General features: G+C 48.7%; 1 protein-coding gene across 1 annotated transcript in view; it reads right to left on the bottom strand.

Annotated features, from left to right (window-relative positions):
- The window catches only part of LOC133138457 (plexin-B1-like), a 103,949-nt gene that overhangs the window by 14,166 nt on the left and 73,330 nt on the right, over positions 1-16,453 (bottom strand). The window contains exons 9-25 of the mRNA XM_061257235.1: positions 15,869-15,977; positions 15,421-15,529; positions 13,989-14,855; positions 13,435-13,569; positions 12,655-12,777; positions 11,363-11,456; positions 10,721-10,887; positions 10,034-10,185; positions 9,531-9,636; positions 7,469-7,605; positions 6,355-6,531; positions 5,965-6,172; positions 5,183-5,425; positions 3,709-3,885; positions 2,193-2,341; positions 1,732-1,832; positions 1,218-1,435 (exon numbers count right to left, since the gene is read on the bottom strand). Coding sequence (XP_061113219.1) covers positions 1,218-1,435; positions 1,732-1,832; positions 2,193-2,341; positions 3,709-3,885; positions 5,183-5,425; positions 5,965-6,172; positions 6,355-6,531; positions 7,469-7,605; positions 9,531-9,636; positions 10,034-10,185; positions 10,721-10,887; positions 11,363-11,456; positions 12,655-12,777; positions 13,435-13,569; positions 13,989-14,855; positions 15,421-15,529; positions 15,869-15,977 — 3,272 coding nt within the window. The remainder of the gene's footprint in view (positions 1-1,217; positions 1,436-1,731; positions 1,833-2,192; positions 2,342-3,708; positions 3,886-5,182; positions 5,426-5,964; positions 6,173-6,354; positions 6,532-7,468; positions 7,606-9,530; positions 9,637-10,033; positions 10,186-10,720; positions 10,888-11,362; positions 11,457-12,654; positions 12,778-13,434; positions 13,570-13,988; positions 14,856-15,420; positions 15,530-15,868; positions 15,978-16,453) is intronic.

Here is a 16,453-nt window from a genome sequence, read left to right as displayed (position 1 = left end):
ACGAGCACGTCGTATGAAAAAGGGAAGAGAAATTTGTGATAAGAAATACGAGAGATACAAGTGCATTGTGCCCGATGTGATGATCCGGGGGAGCTCTTAGCCCCCTGCAGTTGGTTTGTTTTCCTGGTTTTCCTTCCCTTAGTCAGAGCCTCACTGGTCTAATACTGCAAGGTGATTAGTTCCCAGGGTAACCACATGAAGGTGAGGATAACATGAGTGTTCTACGGTTCTCCATCGGGCTACTTTTTGCTTTTCCAACTTTATTTTATTTCCAACGTTATTAACTTTATTTAATAAGGTAGGTCAACTTCATGACATAGTGACAACCAGGGAAATCAATGTTGGTGGGGAATGCAAACGATTGTGTGCCCAGGTACAGTATTTTCGTCTTGGTTACCCAGGTTCTTGGTGAGGTTCAGGGTTCATTACCTTGGTGAGGTCAGGTTTTGTTACCCCAGTGAGGTTTAGGGTTTGTTACCTTGGTGAGATTTATGGTTTGTTACCTTCATGAGGTTCAGGGTTGGTTTCCTTGGGGAGGTCAGGGTTTTTTTAGTTACCATGGTGAGGTTCCAGGTTGGTTACCTTGGTGAGGTCAGGGTTTGTTAGTTACCACGGTGAGGTTTAGCGTTTAGGGTTGGTTTCCTTGGTGAAGTCAGGGTTTGTTAGTTACCATGGTGAGGTTTAGGGTTCAGGGTTGGCTATCTTTTAGATTTATGGTTTGTTACCTTCATGAGGTTCAGGGTTGGTTTCCTTGGGGAGGTCAGGGTTTTTTTAGTTACCATGGTGAGGTTCCAGGTTGGTTACCTTGGTGAGGTCAGGGTTTGTTAGTTACCACGGTGAGGTTTAGCGTTTAGGGTTGGTTTCCTTGGTGAGGTCAGGGTTTGTTAGTTACCATGGTAGGGTTTAGGGTTCAGGGTTGGCTACCTTGGTGAAGTCAGGGTTTGTTAGTTACCATGGTGAGGTTTAGGGTTCAGGGTTGGCTACCTTGGTGAAGTCAGGGTTTGTTAGTTACCATTGTGAGGTTTAGGGTTCAGGGTTGGTTACCTTGGTGAGGTCAGGGTTTGTTAGTTACCATGGTGAGGTTTAGGGTTCAGGGTTGGCTATCTTGGTAAAGTCAGGGTTTGTTAGTTACCATGGTGAGGTTTAGGGTTCAGGGTTGGTTACCTTGGTGAAGTCAGGGTTTGTTAGTTACCATGGTGAGGTTCAGGGTTGGTTACCTTGGTGAGGAAGAGCTTGCTGTTGAGCAGGTTGGACAGCTGCACCAGGCCCTGCTCCACCGTCTGCCGCCGGCTCTCCTGCACGTCCAGGTCCCGGCGCAGCGGCGACTCCCGGTGGCCGGGGAAAAAGATGCGCTCAGCGTACATGCGGTAATCCAGGAGGGGCATGCTGGAGCCCACCACGTCACTGGACATGTCCATCATCTCCGTCATCAGGTCTGCGGACGGGCAGGGGCGGGGAAGGAAAGATCACTTTTTGAATCATAGTTCCCATGGAAACTCATTATGAAACATGGAAGACACCATAAACCCCTTCTCCCACAGCAAACCTCAGGGCAACACACATTTGGGAAGCTTTAGGAAGCCAAACGAGTAGGCTTCATATAGACGAACAGGCCGCTATGCATAGCTTCTTAGCCTTCTACTGGTTAGGGTCCCTCTCACCAATGAACGAGAAGTCTCTCTCTTTTGTCAGGCCTCTCTCTCTCTCCTCAGCCAGGTCTCTCTCTCTCACCTGTGAACTCCTTCTTGCAGCGGTCCCTGACACTGGTCTCCAGGTTCTCCAGCTGAATCTGGACCTTCTTATAATCCCTCAGAGCCTGCTTACTCTTCCTCCTGAAGGGGACACATCAAATCATCACCCAGTACACATTTATCACCCAGTACACACTTACCACCCAGCATACACTTAACACCCAGCATACACTTAACACCCAGCACACACTTACCACACAGTACACATTTACCACCCGGTACACACATACCGGGGAATGGTGGGGTTTGTGGCAATGTTGTCACAAAATGTTTAAATAATGCAGCTGGGGCTGTACACACCCCAAAAGGCCGTACCCACCTGTGTGCTTAGCCTATGAGACACTGCACTCACACAGGAGTGTATTTTACAGCACGTTAAAACGTTTTGTGGAAGTGTTTGAGCAGATCCAGTCTGAGGGGGGTTTCGGGTGGGGGACGCACCTGTATATGAGCACGATGATGAGCACAATGAGAGCCACGATGGACGCCCCCACCCCCACCCCTATCTGGGCCTCCAGGGGGAAGGGGGGTGGGATCTGGGTGTCGTACTGCACCTTGCCTAGGGAGAAGTTCAGGTTCCCCATCTGCACCTACATCAGGGGGTTAGGGGTGGGGACATTAAAAAAACATGAGTTTCAGTTGTGAGTTAAATCTCCCTTCCCTCATTCAATTCTGTCTCCCCTACAGCCCAATGTCTGGTCCAACACACTACCTACACCCTAATGCTTGGGCCAACACACTCCCTACACCCTAATGCCTGGGCCAACATACTCCCTACATCCAAATGCCTGGGCCAACACACTCCCTACACCCTAATTCCTGGGCCAACACCCTAACTATACCCGAATGCCTGGCCCAACACACTACCTACACCCTAATGCCTGGCCCAACACACTCCCTACACCCTAATGCCTGGGCCAACACACTCCCTACACCCTAATGCCTGGGCCAACATACTCCCTACACCCTAATGCCTGGGCCAACACACTCCCTACACCCTAATGCCTGGGCCAACATACTCCCTACACCCTAATTCCTGGGCCAACACCCTAACTATACCCGAATGCCTGGCCCAACACACTACCTACACCCTAATGCCTGGCCCAACACACTCCCTACACCCTAATGCCTGGGCCAACACACTCCCTACACCCTAATGCCTGGGCCAACATACTCCCTACACCCTAATGCCTGGGCCAACACACTCCCTACACCCTAATGCCTGGGCCAACACACTCCCTACACCCTAATTCCTGGGCCAACACACTCCCTACACCCTAATGCCTGGGCCAACATACTCCCTACACCCTAATTCCTGGGCCAACACCCTAACTATACCCGAATGCCTGGGCCAACACACTACCTACACCCTAATGCCTGGGCCAACACACTACCTACACCCTAATGCTTGGGCCAACACACTCCCCCTACACCCTCATGCCTGGGCCAACACCCTAACTATACCCGAATGCCTGGCCCAACACACTACCTACACCCTAATGCCTGGGCCAACACACTCCCTACACCCTAATTCCTGGGCCAACACCCTAACTATACCCGAATGCCTGGCCCAACACACTACCTACACCCTAATGCCTGGCCCAACACACTCCCTACACCCTAATGCCTGGGCCAACACACTCCCTACACCCTAATGCCTGGGCCAACATACTCCCTACACCCTAATGCCTGGGCCAACACACTCCCTACACCCTAATGCCTGGGCCAACACACTCCCTACACCCTAATGCCTGGGCCAACACACTCCCTACACCCTAATGCCTGGGCCAACATACTCCCTACACCCTAATGCCTGGGCCAACACCCTAACTATACCCTCATGCCTGGGCCAACACCCTAACTATACCCGAATGCTTGGGCCAACACTTTTTTTAATGTAATGTGAGTCTGAGCAGCAGGACCCCCACAGTGAGGAGTGGGGTGGTTTGGGACTCACTGTGAATTCGGGGAGGGCCACCACGCCCTCACGCTTGCTGCCTGGAGCCGCAGGGGGCTGCTGGGTAGGGGGCTCGCAGTACAGATGGTTCTGTGTCAGAGTCTTCACCGCGCAAACCCCCTCCCCAATCAGAGCCACCACCTCCTCCTTAAAAATGGCCAGGTCCAAATTCTCCCCCTGCAAGGAAGAAGAGACAAGATTATATAGAAATGGCCCGTCGTTTTGCCTGCAGTCTAGAATGCATCCTGCCTGGTCATTACTGAAACAGTCCCCATTTCCACTGCCCATAGCTGCTTATAGGCTGGTTAATGCATATATTTATGCGTGAACAAAAATTCTAGTTTCAGTGCTAATTGCCAATTCTCACGCAAAATCAACTTTACCTCTTCTTATTGTCAGAGTTGATTTTATGAATCCCCTGATTGAAAAACCCCTGATTTGGGCACCATATTGTGAAGCTTTTCACAGTATGGTGCCCAAATGTCACATTATTAATTTAAAACAATGTAAGATTTAGTGCAAAGGTATTGCGTCATATTACAGCGACACAAGCTCATTCCAGGAATTAGTTATAACTCCTGGTTGAAGACTTGTGCAGATTAGCAAACCCAGATGTGGGCCAAATAGTGGGGAGTACTCTTGCTTTCTGAAGTTGGATTTTCAGCCTCTGTACAAAAGGAAACTGCGGATTTATTTTGGCGAAACTTTGCAGCATCCAATATGGCTATCATTGGTTCTGTTATGAGTGTGATTTTTGGGCCAATACAGCAGATGGCACTGCCTTTGTGAAAAAACTCCAGAGAGGATTTTATTTTACAGCCCGTTAATTACCTAGTATTTACTGAGTAAGTACACAGCTACTAATGTAATTATTAGGTAACTATTTAGATTTCAGCGATAAGTACTATGCAACAAAGTCAGCAAGTACCATATGTAAGTACAGTACTTTGCAAATGTTTTACAGTTTTATGTTGTTGCTATATCGCACAGTATAACATGTAACAAACGTGAAAGTTGCAGTGTATACCCAGCTTAAACTGAACTGAAAGAAATATTCAATTTCATAAAACCGGTGTATTTGAATGTGTGCAGTTGTGCCGATGGTTCTACTGTATGCATTTTACACAAATAAAAAAACAACAGGAAAGAACAAAACAAACATAAAAATGTGTAGAAAATAATAAACATAATAGGTAAAAAAAAGTGAGCTCTAGGGTGGGTTTTTTTCTTTGTATCTCAAAACGCAGACCTTCGGGGGACGACATTGGCTCAGGAGGTAAGAGCAGTCGTCGAGGGTTGCCGGTTCGATGCCGCCGTGGGTGTGTCGAAGTGTCCCCGAACAAGACGCCTAACTCCCAACTGCTCCCGACGAGCTGGTTGGTGCCTTGCATGGCAACCAATCGCCTTGGTGTGCGGTCAGTTGTACAGCGCTTCGGATAAATGCGCTACACAAACGCAGACATTCACCGTTTACCTTGACGGAGATGATGCTCCCTGGCTTGTGTCGATAGGGCTTGCTGGGGTCGTTGTGGTTGAGCGGGACGAGCAAGGGGTCGGTCTCGTAGCTGAAGCCGCCCTGGCTGACGGAGGAGAAGTCGAAGCGCAGGTTGTCCAGGAGGAACTCCACCTCCACCCGGGCGTGGCGCGCCTTCGCCTCCACCTGGGGCGTCCGGCACAGGATGAGGGAGGTGCTGCTGACGGCACAGCGCTCCTCAAACTGCAGAGGAGCATAGCAAGACACGGCGTCACGGACGGCGTACAGCACCGTGTGCTGCGATCTGCTGCGAATATGACTCCTTTCAATGACTGGCTTGACGTGCGCGCGTGTTATTTTTGAGGTAGCTTCTTTGGCCATGAGATATCAATGCAACTGAAATTTGAATAATCTATTAATTGTATTTATAGAGTTATTTATACAGATACAGCGGTATGCAGACAGGTTTGGCACCCCTAATCAAATTGTATGTTTTGATGCATTTGAGTCAACACAACCTCTGTAGGTTAGAAACTTGACCACACATTTTTATGCATAATTGCTATTTATTTGCTGACTTCAAAATATTTTATTGATATAATTATATAATTATAACGATATATAGTGTACAACACCCAAGGGTACAACAGAAGTGTCCCTGCGGAGATTAAACCAGGTTCTGGGAATGCGCCCAATGAGACAACAAAAAAAAGTGTTAGATAAGCTACACAGCCAATCACTAGGTGCGTTATTGACCTCTTTAAGACAGTGAGTGGACTTGCCTGTCTAACTGCGTTACAGAAAGTGTCATCAGGGCAGTCGGGTTCCGGAACCATCCGCCGCTGCCTAGGCAACGAGCCGTGCGCTCTGGGGGCCTCCGTGTCCCCCGCAACACGCCTCCTCCTTCTCAGCGGAAACACCGTCACCCGCATTCGAGGCTCCTGAACCACGTCCAGATTGTGTCCCGACACCCTGATCACACGGCCCCCACTACAGAGAGAGAGAAAGAGAGGGGGGGGAGAGGGAGACAGAGAGAGTGAGAATAGAGAAAGACGGAGAGAGAGACAGAGAGTGAGATAGAGAAAGAGATAGTGAGACAGAGAGAAACATAGAGAGAGAAAGAGAGAGACAAGAAGGTGGCAGCCCTGGAGGCAGAGCTAACAGAGACCCACCACAGGAAGCTCTTGGAGGGCACGGCCTGGGTCACGTTGGGGTCGGAGGTGTAGTGAAACCCCCCGGCCAGCAGGTGGCGCTCACTGCTGCCAAAACGCACCACCACTCCGAGCTCCCCCGTCTCGCTACTACCGCTGGTCCGACACTCAATCCGGTCCCCCTGGATCTCCGACGAGCTGGGAGAGGACAGAGGCGTGGGGGTGATTCAGCAGTCTCCAAATGATGCGAAGCACTGTTTCACAAAGCAATACCAATTTTAACCCCATCACACACTGATGAGATTCGCCTACAGGACTCTGTCCAGACTATGACGGATGGAACGTTCGTCGGCAGGAACACAAAATTAAATAAAGTCTGCATAACTGCGTATGATAATAATAATAACTTTACTTGCCCAGCACTTTTCGAGCACACAACACAAAGTTTTACAGCAGTGAAAACAAATATAAAAATAGACACAACGCCACATAAGATAGCACAATACTTCAGATCTTAAAAAATAAAAAATCTATAAACTTATTTAAAAAAAACAAATGAAAAAAGACAAAATAGAGACAAAACAGTATAAATAAAATTCAATTCAATTTCATAAATACACCCCACAGAACAACAGAAGGGAAAATAAGGAAATACTAACCCTGAGCCCACTGATAGCACAAGAGGTAAAAAACACAGGAAAACTGTTCTCAGGGGGGGTACTCACATAAGACAAGGGGCTGGAGGGGGGTTTGGGTGGAGGTTTGGGTGGGGGGTACTCGCATAAGACCGGGGGCTGGAGGGGGGTTTGGGGGGGGGTACTCGCATAAGACCGGGGGCTGGAGGGGGGTTTGGGGGGGGGGTACTCACATAAGACAGGGGGCTGGAGGGGGGTTTGGGGGGGGGTACTCACATAAGACAGGGGGCTGGAGGGGGGTTTGGGTGGAGGTTTGGGTGGGGGGTACTGACATAAGACAGGGAGCTGGAGGGGGGTTTGGGTGGAGGTTTGGGTGGGGGGTACTCACATAAGACAGGGGGCTGGAGGGGGGTTTGGGTGGAGGTTTGGGTGGGGGGTACTCACATAAGACCGGGGGCTGGAGGGGGGTTTGGGTGGAGGTTTGGGTGGGGGGTACTCACATAAGACAGGGGGCGTCACCGATCAGCACGCTGACCTCACTCGGCTGTCCCGTGCGTAGCTTCTGTCCTGTGATGGTTACGGACGTGCCGCCCGACTTGGGGCCCCTCTGTGGGGTCACCTGTTTCACTACGGGGTCCTAAGGTTTGGGGAAGGGTGTTAAAATAGTTTCAGGCATGTGTAGCCCCCCCCCCCCCAATACCTACAGAAGGAAGATTTGTTCTAACAGACAGATCCTCAATAAAGTGTTGACTGATGGATTGTGCAGTTGATTTGACCTTTTCAGTGTCAATGCTGTGTGGTGCCAGGAAGGAAAATTTAGGTGCTGTCCACCAGGGGGCAGCACCGGCCCTTCATGCAGTATGGCCACAGCTGTGAGTCATTGCAATCACTGTAGCTGTGGCCAGTTACCTCATAATGAGGGCTACAAGAGGCCTGGGGTTTTCAGTTAAGAGACAGATGGGGTTTTGGAACGGTAGGTTTTTTTTTGTTGCAACTTTTGATTTCTCCTTCTCCTTATTCGCCCCCATTGTTTGTTTTAGAGTTGCTAGATTGGCCTTTTGTTCCTTTGTTGTGTTTCTGTTCAAGGTTTTTCTTTAATAAAAGCTTTCATTATACATTTTCTTTAATATTCAGGTTAGAAGCTCTCTGTGATCTGTCCGACTTTTTCACTCCATCACCCTTTGTTGTTAAATAGCGTTATACTGAGTCAGAATAATTGATATTTCCTGTATTTATATATGCCCTGCGATAGACTGGCGACCTGTCCAGGGTGTATTCCTGCCTTTTGCCCAATGTATGCTGGGATAGGCTCCAGCCCCCCTGCGACCCTGATCAGGATAAGCGGGTTCAGATAATGGATGGATGGATGGATGTATTTATATAAATGACATCACATTCTCCCTCACGTGATGCCAGCCACTCATTTTGACACTACAGCTCACATGTTGCTCACATATGTAGTTATTTATTCATTCATTTTTATCAATGTACTTTTTTTCTGGTATTCTTGTTGTATGTTTTCTGTTGAATACAGCCGTTTTATCCTCCTGTGTCGATATACGATATAAATAAAAGGCACGATATAAATAAAATGTATTATTATTATTACACAGACATGAGTCTGAAGAAGTGACTTCATGTTCAAGATCTTAAAGGAGTAATACAGTGGTTGACTGTGACACTTGCCAGTTGTCTTCAGGCAACAAAAAAACATTATTTTTTTAAATGCCTAAATTTCCCACTATAAAAGTTGGCGTCTTGGCATGGTAATGAGAACTTTGTTGTTTGTTACCATAGCTACCTCCATGATATGCGCTCATCTCGAGAGACTGACTTTTCACAAGCTAGCTAACTAAGTATATCAACTATCGATAGCTAAGGTAAGGACGCTGACTTATCCAATTAAAATTTTTGCTAACTAGCTAGCTAGCCTAGTTAAGATAAAAGCACAACTATAACGTCATGAAAGCAAACTAGCAAGCTAACATTATCGATAACGTAACCTTATGAAAGCAAACTAAATGAATATAACCCAGAAATAGATAAGACTGCCTTTTAAGGACTATTAGACTAAGTGGTAATTACACCCAAGATCAAAAACGTTTGTATGCCTACTTTATTTCAACATATATGAAATAATGTCATTTTGGCTTAAATGTGCACTCTGGCCCCGCCAAAATCATGACATCACCTTACCCTGAAATATGATGTCACATATAGATCAGATATCCAAAAAGTTGTTGACGCCCATACATTCATTTGTTTTCAAAGTCGGCAAGCCAGCTGTTACCGATCAATACGAAACATTAAAAGCACCTGATTGGTGAGAAAATACTTTAAGCAAATAAGATGGACACCGACTCTGCCCACCCAGGAATGCAAGCCAAAAAGGCGGAGCTAGCCTGAAACAGCGACTGCAATTACCATTTAAAGGACCAGCGTAGCCCGCTGATGCCCAATGAGACACTCTTATTCCAGCGGGTTTAAACCCACCCACCCCTGGACGACGCCCTGCGGGGCTGGCCTGGATTAGACGGGACGCACTCCGCTCCTCGTGGTTACCTGGTAGCTGAAGTCCTGGTCGGACTGACCGTGCCCCCCGCCGTTCACCTCCACCGCCACCTGCCCGCTCCTCTCCACCCCGCTGGGGGACGCCACGCACACGATCCTGCGAGGGGAACGCCTGTCAATACAGGCCACGCCCCTCCCACCTCCATCGCCCAATCGGGTTTGCGACGCTCATTTTTCAGTCACCTAAAGCTACATTACATTACATGATAGACATTTGGCCGACATCCAGAGCGATGTACAACAAAGTACATACCCACAACCAGGGAAAGACCCTAGAGGGAAGTACAGTTTCAAGAGCTAGGAATCTGGGCCTTGTAGGTTAATCTGATGACAAAGGATTATATCTATAAAACCATTTTAGGAAATACAATGCTTGGAATAATAAAGTATACAGAATTCTACTACTACTTCTACTGCTCCCCAACCCTCGGTCCTTACCTCCCACCCCACCTTCGACCTTTGACTCTTGACCCCCAAACGCAATCTAAGCATACCTGGAGGACACCTCGTATCGGCTGTGGTCCAGAGCACAGGGGAGGCCGGCCACAGTGACCAAGTCCTGCACGTCCTGGGCCTTCTGCCCCAGGTTGGACCCCAAGATGGTGACGGCAGTGCCCCCCTCCAGGGGGCCGGTCAGAGGCTCGATCTGCCCAAAAACAAACACCCCCTTTACACCACTGAAGCAAAGCAGTGCAGAAAGCGCTGTGTTTTTGTATGAAGCATCTTTAACCCTTTCAGTACCAGGCCCAATATGAAGTGGCTCCACCCAAATTCCAAGGGGTTTTGGCTTTGGTTGTGAAACTTGAGACGGTTGACAATTTAGCAGGGTTTTAATAGCGACTCAAAACAATAGCAAAACAATGCTTTTGATTTGTTGAAAAGTTATAAGGTCGAGAGCGCCATACGGCAGTCTTGCGATTTTACAATAGTTACGCTTATGCATTCTTGGGACGGAAACGGTTAAATCTCACATAATAAATGAGTCATTTGCTCAGCACAAGAAATATGACCAATATTCGTCCTATCCATACATCTAGATGTTTGCTGGATGTTTTAACTCAGGTCATATGCCATGAGCCTGTGTTATCAGGCTGGGACCATACTCAGAACACTGCTGGCTTCGATGCTGAGATAACAGAAGAGGGCATTGATATCAGGAGGAAGGGACGCGGGGAGCTCACGGAGTGGATGACGGGCGCAGGACAGGTCTGGATGACGGGGTCTGTGCAGGACTCCCGGTAGAGGCAGCTGGTGTGGGCCCCCCCACACCACACGCACCCCAACTCCTGCTCCGCAGTGTGGCAGCGGCTGCAGTCCGAGTGCCCCACCGAGCAGTTGTACAGAGACACTGCCACACACACACACACACACACACACACACACACACACACACACGTTAGCAGGTATACATTCAAATATCTCCATGTTCATTCAAAGTTTATTTTGCTAGAATCAGGGCAGCCATTTTGGTAGCTGTCTCACTCACTCACTCAAACACACACACTTCACCAGGTATACATTAAAATATCTCCATGTTCATTCAAAGTTTAGTTTGCTAGCATCATGGCTGCCATTTTGGTAACTGTCTCACTCACTCACTCACTCACTCACTCACTCGAACACACACACTCAGCAGGTATACATTCAAATATCTCCATGTTCATTCAAAGTTTATTTTGCTAGAATCATGGCTGCCATTTTGGTAACTGTCTCATTCACTCACTCACTCGAACACACACACTCAGCAGGTATACATTCAAATATCTCCATGTTCATTCAAAGTTTAGTTTGCTAGAATCATGGCAGCCATTTTGGGAGCTCACCATGCAGGTCCTGGGGGCTGTCCACGTGGAAGATGTCTGTCCTCCTCACAGACACCTGAGCGCGATACTCCCCCAGGAGCTCTGAGTACGAGTACTGTGACAACATTAAGGACAGCATACCCCACCGTAAGCACAGGCCACACTGCACCGCCACTATATCTTCACCTCTTCTGCAACAATGATGCTTTTATTGCTACTTCTGTTTGGCTATGTAAGCCGTTTTCTATTGTTCCTACATAAGTGTATATCATTATTTTGCGTTGTGTGGTATAAAAACAGTTTTATGAATATAATCCATTGTCAGACATATCTAGAAGGCCCAAGTCCTTATCGTTGTTGTATTCTGCAGTGTGTATGTTGTATTTTGATGTGTCTAACTGCAGCCACTGATCGGCTGAACCCTTGGAGAAATGGAACGTGCAGCAATATACTTCAAATAGGTGGCCATTTAGGAAAATAAAATAAAACTATGTATAACTGCAATGAAAGTAAAAAAAAAAAAAAAAAGTGTATATGAAGTGTTGCAGTGCTTTGGCATTTTATTTCAATATATACATTGTATATACCATTTGCTTCCACACGCGTTAATCTGGCTGCTGACTAAAGGGAAACCACAGGAAAGCTCTGCAGGACTGAATATCTGCGCCGGTGTTAAGAGTCATCACCAGAAACGCTTCAGATTTGAACCGCCACTTGAGAGCGGTTTAAATACCTGCGGTTTGTTAAAAACAGTAACCCACAGCGTGGAGGCCGCTGGATGTGGCTGATCAAAAAACCTTCCCCACATTCCCTCTCTCTGAATTTAGGACACCCCCCTCCCGCGTGTGGCTTCATGTCGTTTCCAATGCGCCAGGCTCGATCAGTGTTTTCAGCAATTTGCTTATTGCGATAAACTGTTAAATATATCACAGGTCTCACAGGTTACTCATTTCAGAGAGCAGAGGGATTATCGAATGTCCTTTCCGGAAAAATGTGATCCGTCCAACATTACTATTACAAAATATTTAGTCATATTTCTACCCTGACGTACAGGATTAGAAATGCCTTAAGGAGAGAATGGATACTTATGTGGAGTGGAGACATTTCTTTGGTTTTCTGGGCTGTATGAGTTATGAAAACAAGCCAAGCAATAATAATGTGAAAACGCCGGTGAAATTTAACACTGTAAAAATAGTGAAAGATTACATAATATACACGCAATATAAATCATACAGAACAACACAGAGGTTGGAAGACTGAAAAAACAGAAAACTGAAAAGGTAAAGGAGACCAGGGGGGGGGGGGGAGCGGACCTTGTGTGATTGGCAGGTGATGTAGAAGAGGGAGGGGTCTTCCAAATCTGTTTCCACGTCCGAGCCCACAACCACGGCATGTCCGTCGATCATCAGCACGCACTCGTACTGTAGCGCCTCCTCCTGGCCAATGAAAACACCAGCCTGAGACCTCATGTTCATTCTGTCCAATAGCAGGGCCTAGCCCCGACTTCCTGCACACTGTGTGTACGGACAGAATACAGCACTGCAGCACAGCACTGCAAAACAAAACTATCGTTTCCCGTAAGAGACCTGCACAGTTAATGTAATTACCAAAGCCTAATAATGTGTGTATGTGGCTGCCTGTATGTGTACGTGACACTGTGAACACTGTTACATGTTTAATTTCATTGGTCTTTGTGTACATGCTTTTGTACTTGGCTGATTGGCCTCAGCACTGCTCATGTGACATTTATGTATCATCATAAAGGCCCAGAAATATCACTTCTACAACCAATAACAGCAATATGAAGTGGAGGAGGAGGAGGAGGAGGAAGAAGGAGAGTAGGATGAGGAAGACAAGGAAGAAGAGAAGAAAGATGAAGGCAAAAAGTAGAGGAGGAGGAAGAAAAAAGAAGAAGAAGAAGAAGGAGGAGAAGAGGATGAATGAGAAGGTGCAGGAGATGAAGGAGGTCCATCTCTGCTAAAGCCTTTTGTCCTGCATGCTCCATGGAGAAGATGCCACTTAGAGAACCTCCACAGTGAGGACGCCCCACTTTCATTCAGGGCCCAGGACCCAGGAGTGCTGGGGTGCTGTACCTGGTAGAGTTGAAGGTTGCGTCCCACTAAGGTGATCTTCCTCTCCATGTTCACGGGCAGGTGGGTGGGACTCCGCACCTTCTCCACGCAGGGGCAGGCAGACGCCCCCACCCTCGCGAGGGAGCCCTCGTCCCCCTGGAGCCCCAGGACACAGAGCCCCCCCCCAGGTTAAACAGGGCCCCCCTCACGGCCCACCCAGTACTGCTGTCCCTGCAGTCACCCCCACCTCACCCTTAGTCTCTCTGACCCCACCAACGGGCCCTCTGCAAAGCACATCTTCTCAGAAGATGGAAGACACCTCAGCACACACACACACACACACACACACACACAAACACATCCGCAATGTTTTTGCAGCGTCAAAGCAGCCCGGTTTATTTTTGGTTTGGTTTGGAAAGCAGCGGCAACATCAGCACCAATGGATACATAAAGGCCCATAATGTTATGAAATGCACACAAAAGATGCCACAGATTTCAGAACAGTTGGGGGAGTGGGAAGTGGAGCAGAATTTGGGGAGGGAGGAGGGAGGGTGCTGCCCCGGGCCAAGACTCACCGGCGGGGGCGGGTCAGCGGGGTCGTGCTGGGGGCCTGGGTTGGAGTCGAGGTTCCGTGAGTGGGGGGAGGTGGGCAGGACGGGGAGCTTGGCTGAGGAGTTGGAGCTTCCGTTCCCGCCACCCGCGTTGATCGTCTCCGCCTCCCCCAGGGGCGGGAGTGCGGTGCCCCCCTGATATGAGCCTGTCACCTCGTTAGGACCAGTGGGGGAAGGGAAGATGGGGGGCTCCGTTGGTGTGTCAAGCTCAGTTGGCCCCTCAGGGGGGGCGGGGACATCGTTGGGGGTCGGTATGGGGATTTCAAAAGGGGGCGGGGCTGCGGTTGGCGGTTCGGTCAGGGGTGGGGCCTCCTCCTCCAACACTTCTGTGCTGTTGGCGAGCGCGTCAGTCACCACACCCACAAATGGAACAAAGGGAGGTGGTCCCAGGGTGGTGCCGGGGGGCACGCCTTGGCCAAACCGTGACTCCACCTCCTCTGCTCCCTCTGCTTCGCCCTCTGTTAGTGGGGGGCTGTCGGACTCGGGGTCAAAGAGCTCTGGCTCCAGGAGGGTGGCGTTGGTATCGTCTGCGGGCGGTGCAAGGGCGAGGCTCGGTGTCGTGATGGACGGAGTAGTCGGGGTGGCTGTAGATGGTGGCGCAGGGAGCTGTGCCGTGACCTCGGGAGGGGAGGGCGTGGTTGGGGGCAGCGTGGGGCTTCCGGGCATTATTGCGGGCGTAGGTGCAGGCGGGGTTGCTGCAGCCTTCGTGAGGGTGGGCATAGGTGCCACCGTGGCCGTAGGTTTCACCGGGGCCGGAGTTGTCGCGGGGATTGTTGGGCTTAATTTATCAAAGGCTTTTGTGGTGGGGGGGGCCGATGTTGGTAGACTGAACTGGGGAGTCATGAGGTCAAAGGTCGAAAGGGGAAGAGGGAGATACAGAGGAAGGCAGGCAGAAAATTAAAGACAAAAACATAAATAATGAACATGAAAGCCGACCAAAAACTTGGGCGACCTAAGGCCCACCTGGGTTACGCCATTCTCCGGACACCGACACAGGTAACACACACAGCGCGTGCGCTCAACAGGACTGTCAGCCGCACACATAATGGATGGTTAATAGCCATTTCCATATCATTGCATGTTTTGCAACATGAAGCGCAAAACATCAAAGATTAAACAGATCTGGTTAGTACAGGTGGAGGCAATTACTTACCAGTCAATCCATGTAAAAACAAATCTTAGCACTCAGGGTTTAGATTTCTAGCTAAATACCTTTGTGCAGTTAATATCTACATTAAACAATCATTAATTAATGATAAAAAAATGGTTTAGAAAGCAGTTGTCAGATGATCCAGGCCAGGACCCCCAGGGGTTCATGGGAGATTTCTATGCATACAGTAGTATTGAGAAACAGAGTGCCTGTGCGTTATGGTGCTGGTCAGTCCCGATGACTTACGTTTTCGTTGTAAATGATTACTCCCCGCTCACACGTGGTCTTGTGAGAACATGCGTGCTTGTGAACGCACCAATTACAGCCCCAGCGGCTGCTCACGCAACCACGGCAACTGGGGGGGAGGAGCCGAACAGAGAGAGAGAGAGAGAGAGAGAAGAATAAAATAAGGACAGAGTGACAGTAAGTGAGATACGAGGGGGAAGTAAAAGAGAGGAGAATGTAATCGTTAGGCAGGAAAGAAATGGCCTAGGACCACACAACATGTCATTCAACAAACGGGTGGCATCCACACCTCCATTACCATAGCTTCCTCTGAGCAGCATTACAACAGGGTCGTTTCAATAAGTGCTTCCTTATCACCACAATAATGATGAGCCAAGGTGCTTGAAACATAAACAGGGAGTCGTTAGCCAGCTAGGGGATGAGGTTTTCGGATGAAAAGCTGACTCACGGTGCACTCTGGGAGAGTTCCTGCACGGCCACGCAGTCGTAGAAGGTGAAGTCATGGGCGGCCACGGTGACCTCATTAAAGCGGAGGAACAGGGTGATTCTGATGTGGTCTGTCGACAGGAAGACGGACAGACACTCCTTCAGTGGACAGACAGAATGACAGCCCTCGCTCCTGCCTCGACAAAATGCATCGAAAAATGTTAATCGGAGACAACGCAAAGAGAAGGCCCCGAGGCAGCCATCTTCCAAAAAGACAAACCGTGTGTTCGCAGAGCGAATGAGAATTAAGAACAAAAACCAAACACGCTTCTTAGAATGTGCGAGGAATTAATGAAACAAAAACAATCTCTGTAATACTGTCCATCTGTGTGAGAAAAAGCAGTGGAGTTTGAGGAAACGCAGGCAATTATATAAGTAGCCTGTTATTTAACTCTGCAAAGTAAAAAGTTCTTCACTATGCTGCATGTCAATCTCTCGCTCCTTACCACCCATGAGGGGACAAAAATGTACAGTTGCAGTTAAAGATGTCAGCTCAACACCCACTTGGGCGCATAGCTTTGTTATCCTAGCGAAATTCTATAAATAA

The sequence above is a fragment of the Conger conger genome, chromosome 10 (genome assembly GCF_963514075.1).
Source record: "Conger conger chromosome 10, fConCon1.1, whole genome shotgun sequence".
Classification (NCBI taxonomy): domain Eukaryota; kingdom Metazoa; phylum Chordata; class Actinopteri; order Anguilliformes; family Congridae; genus Conger; species Conger conger.
This window is presented reverse-complemented; position numbering and strand designations above follow the sequence as displayed.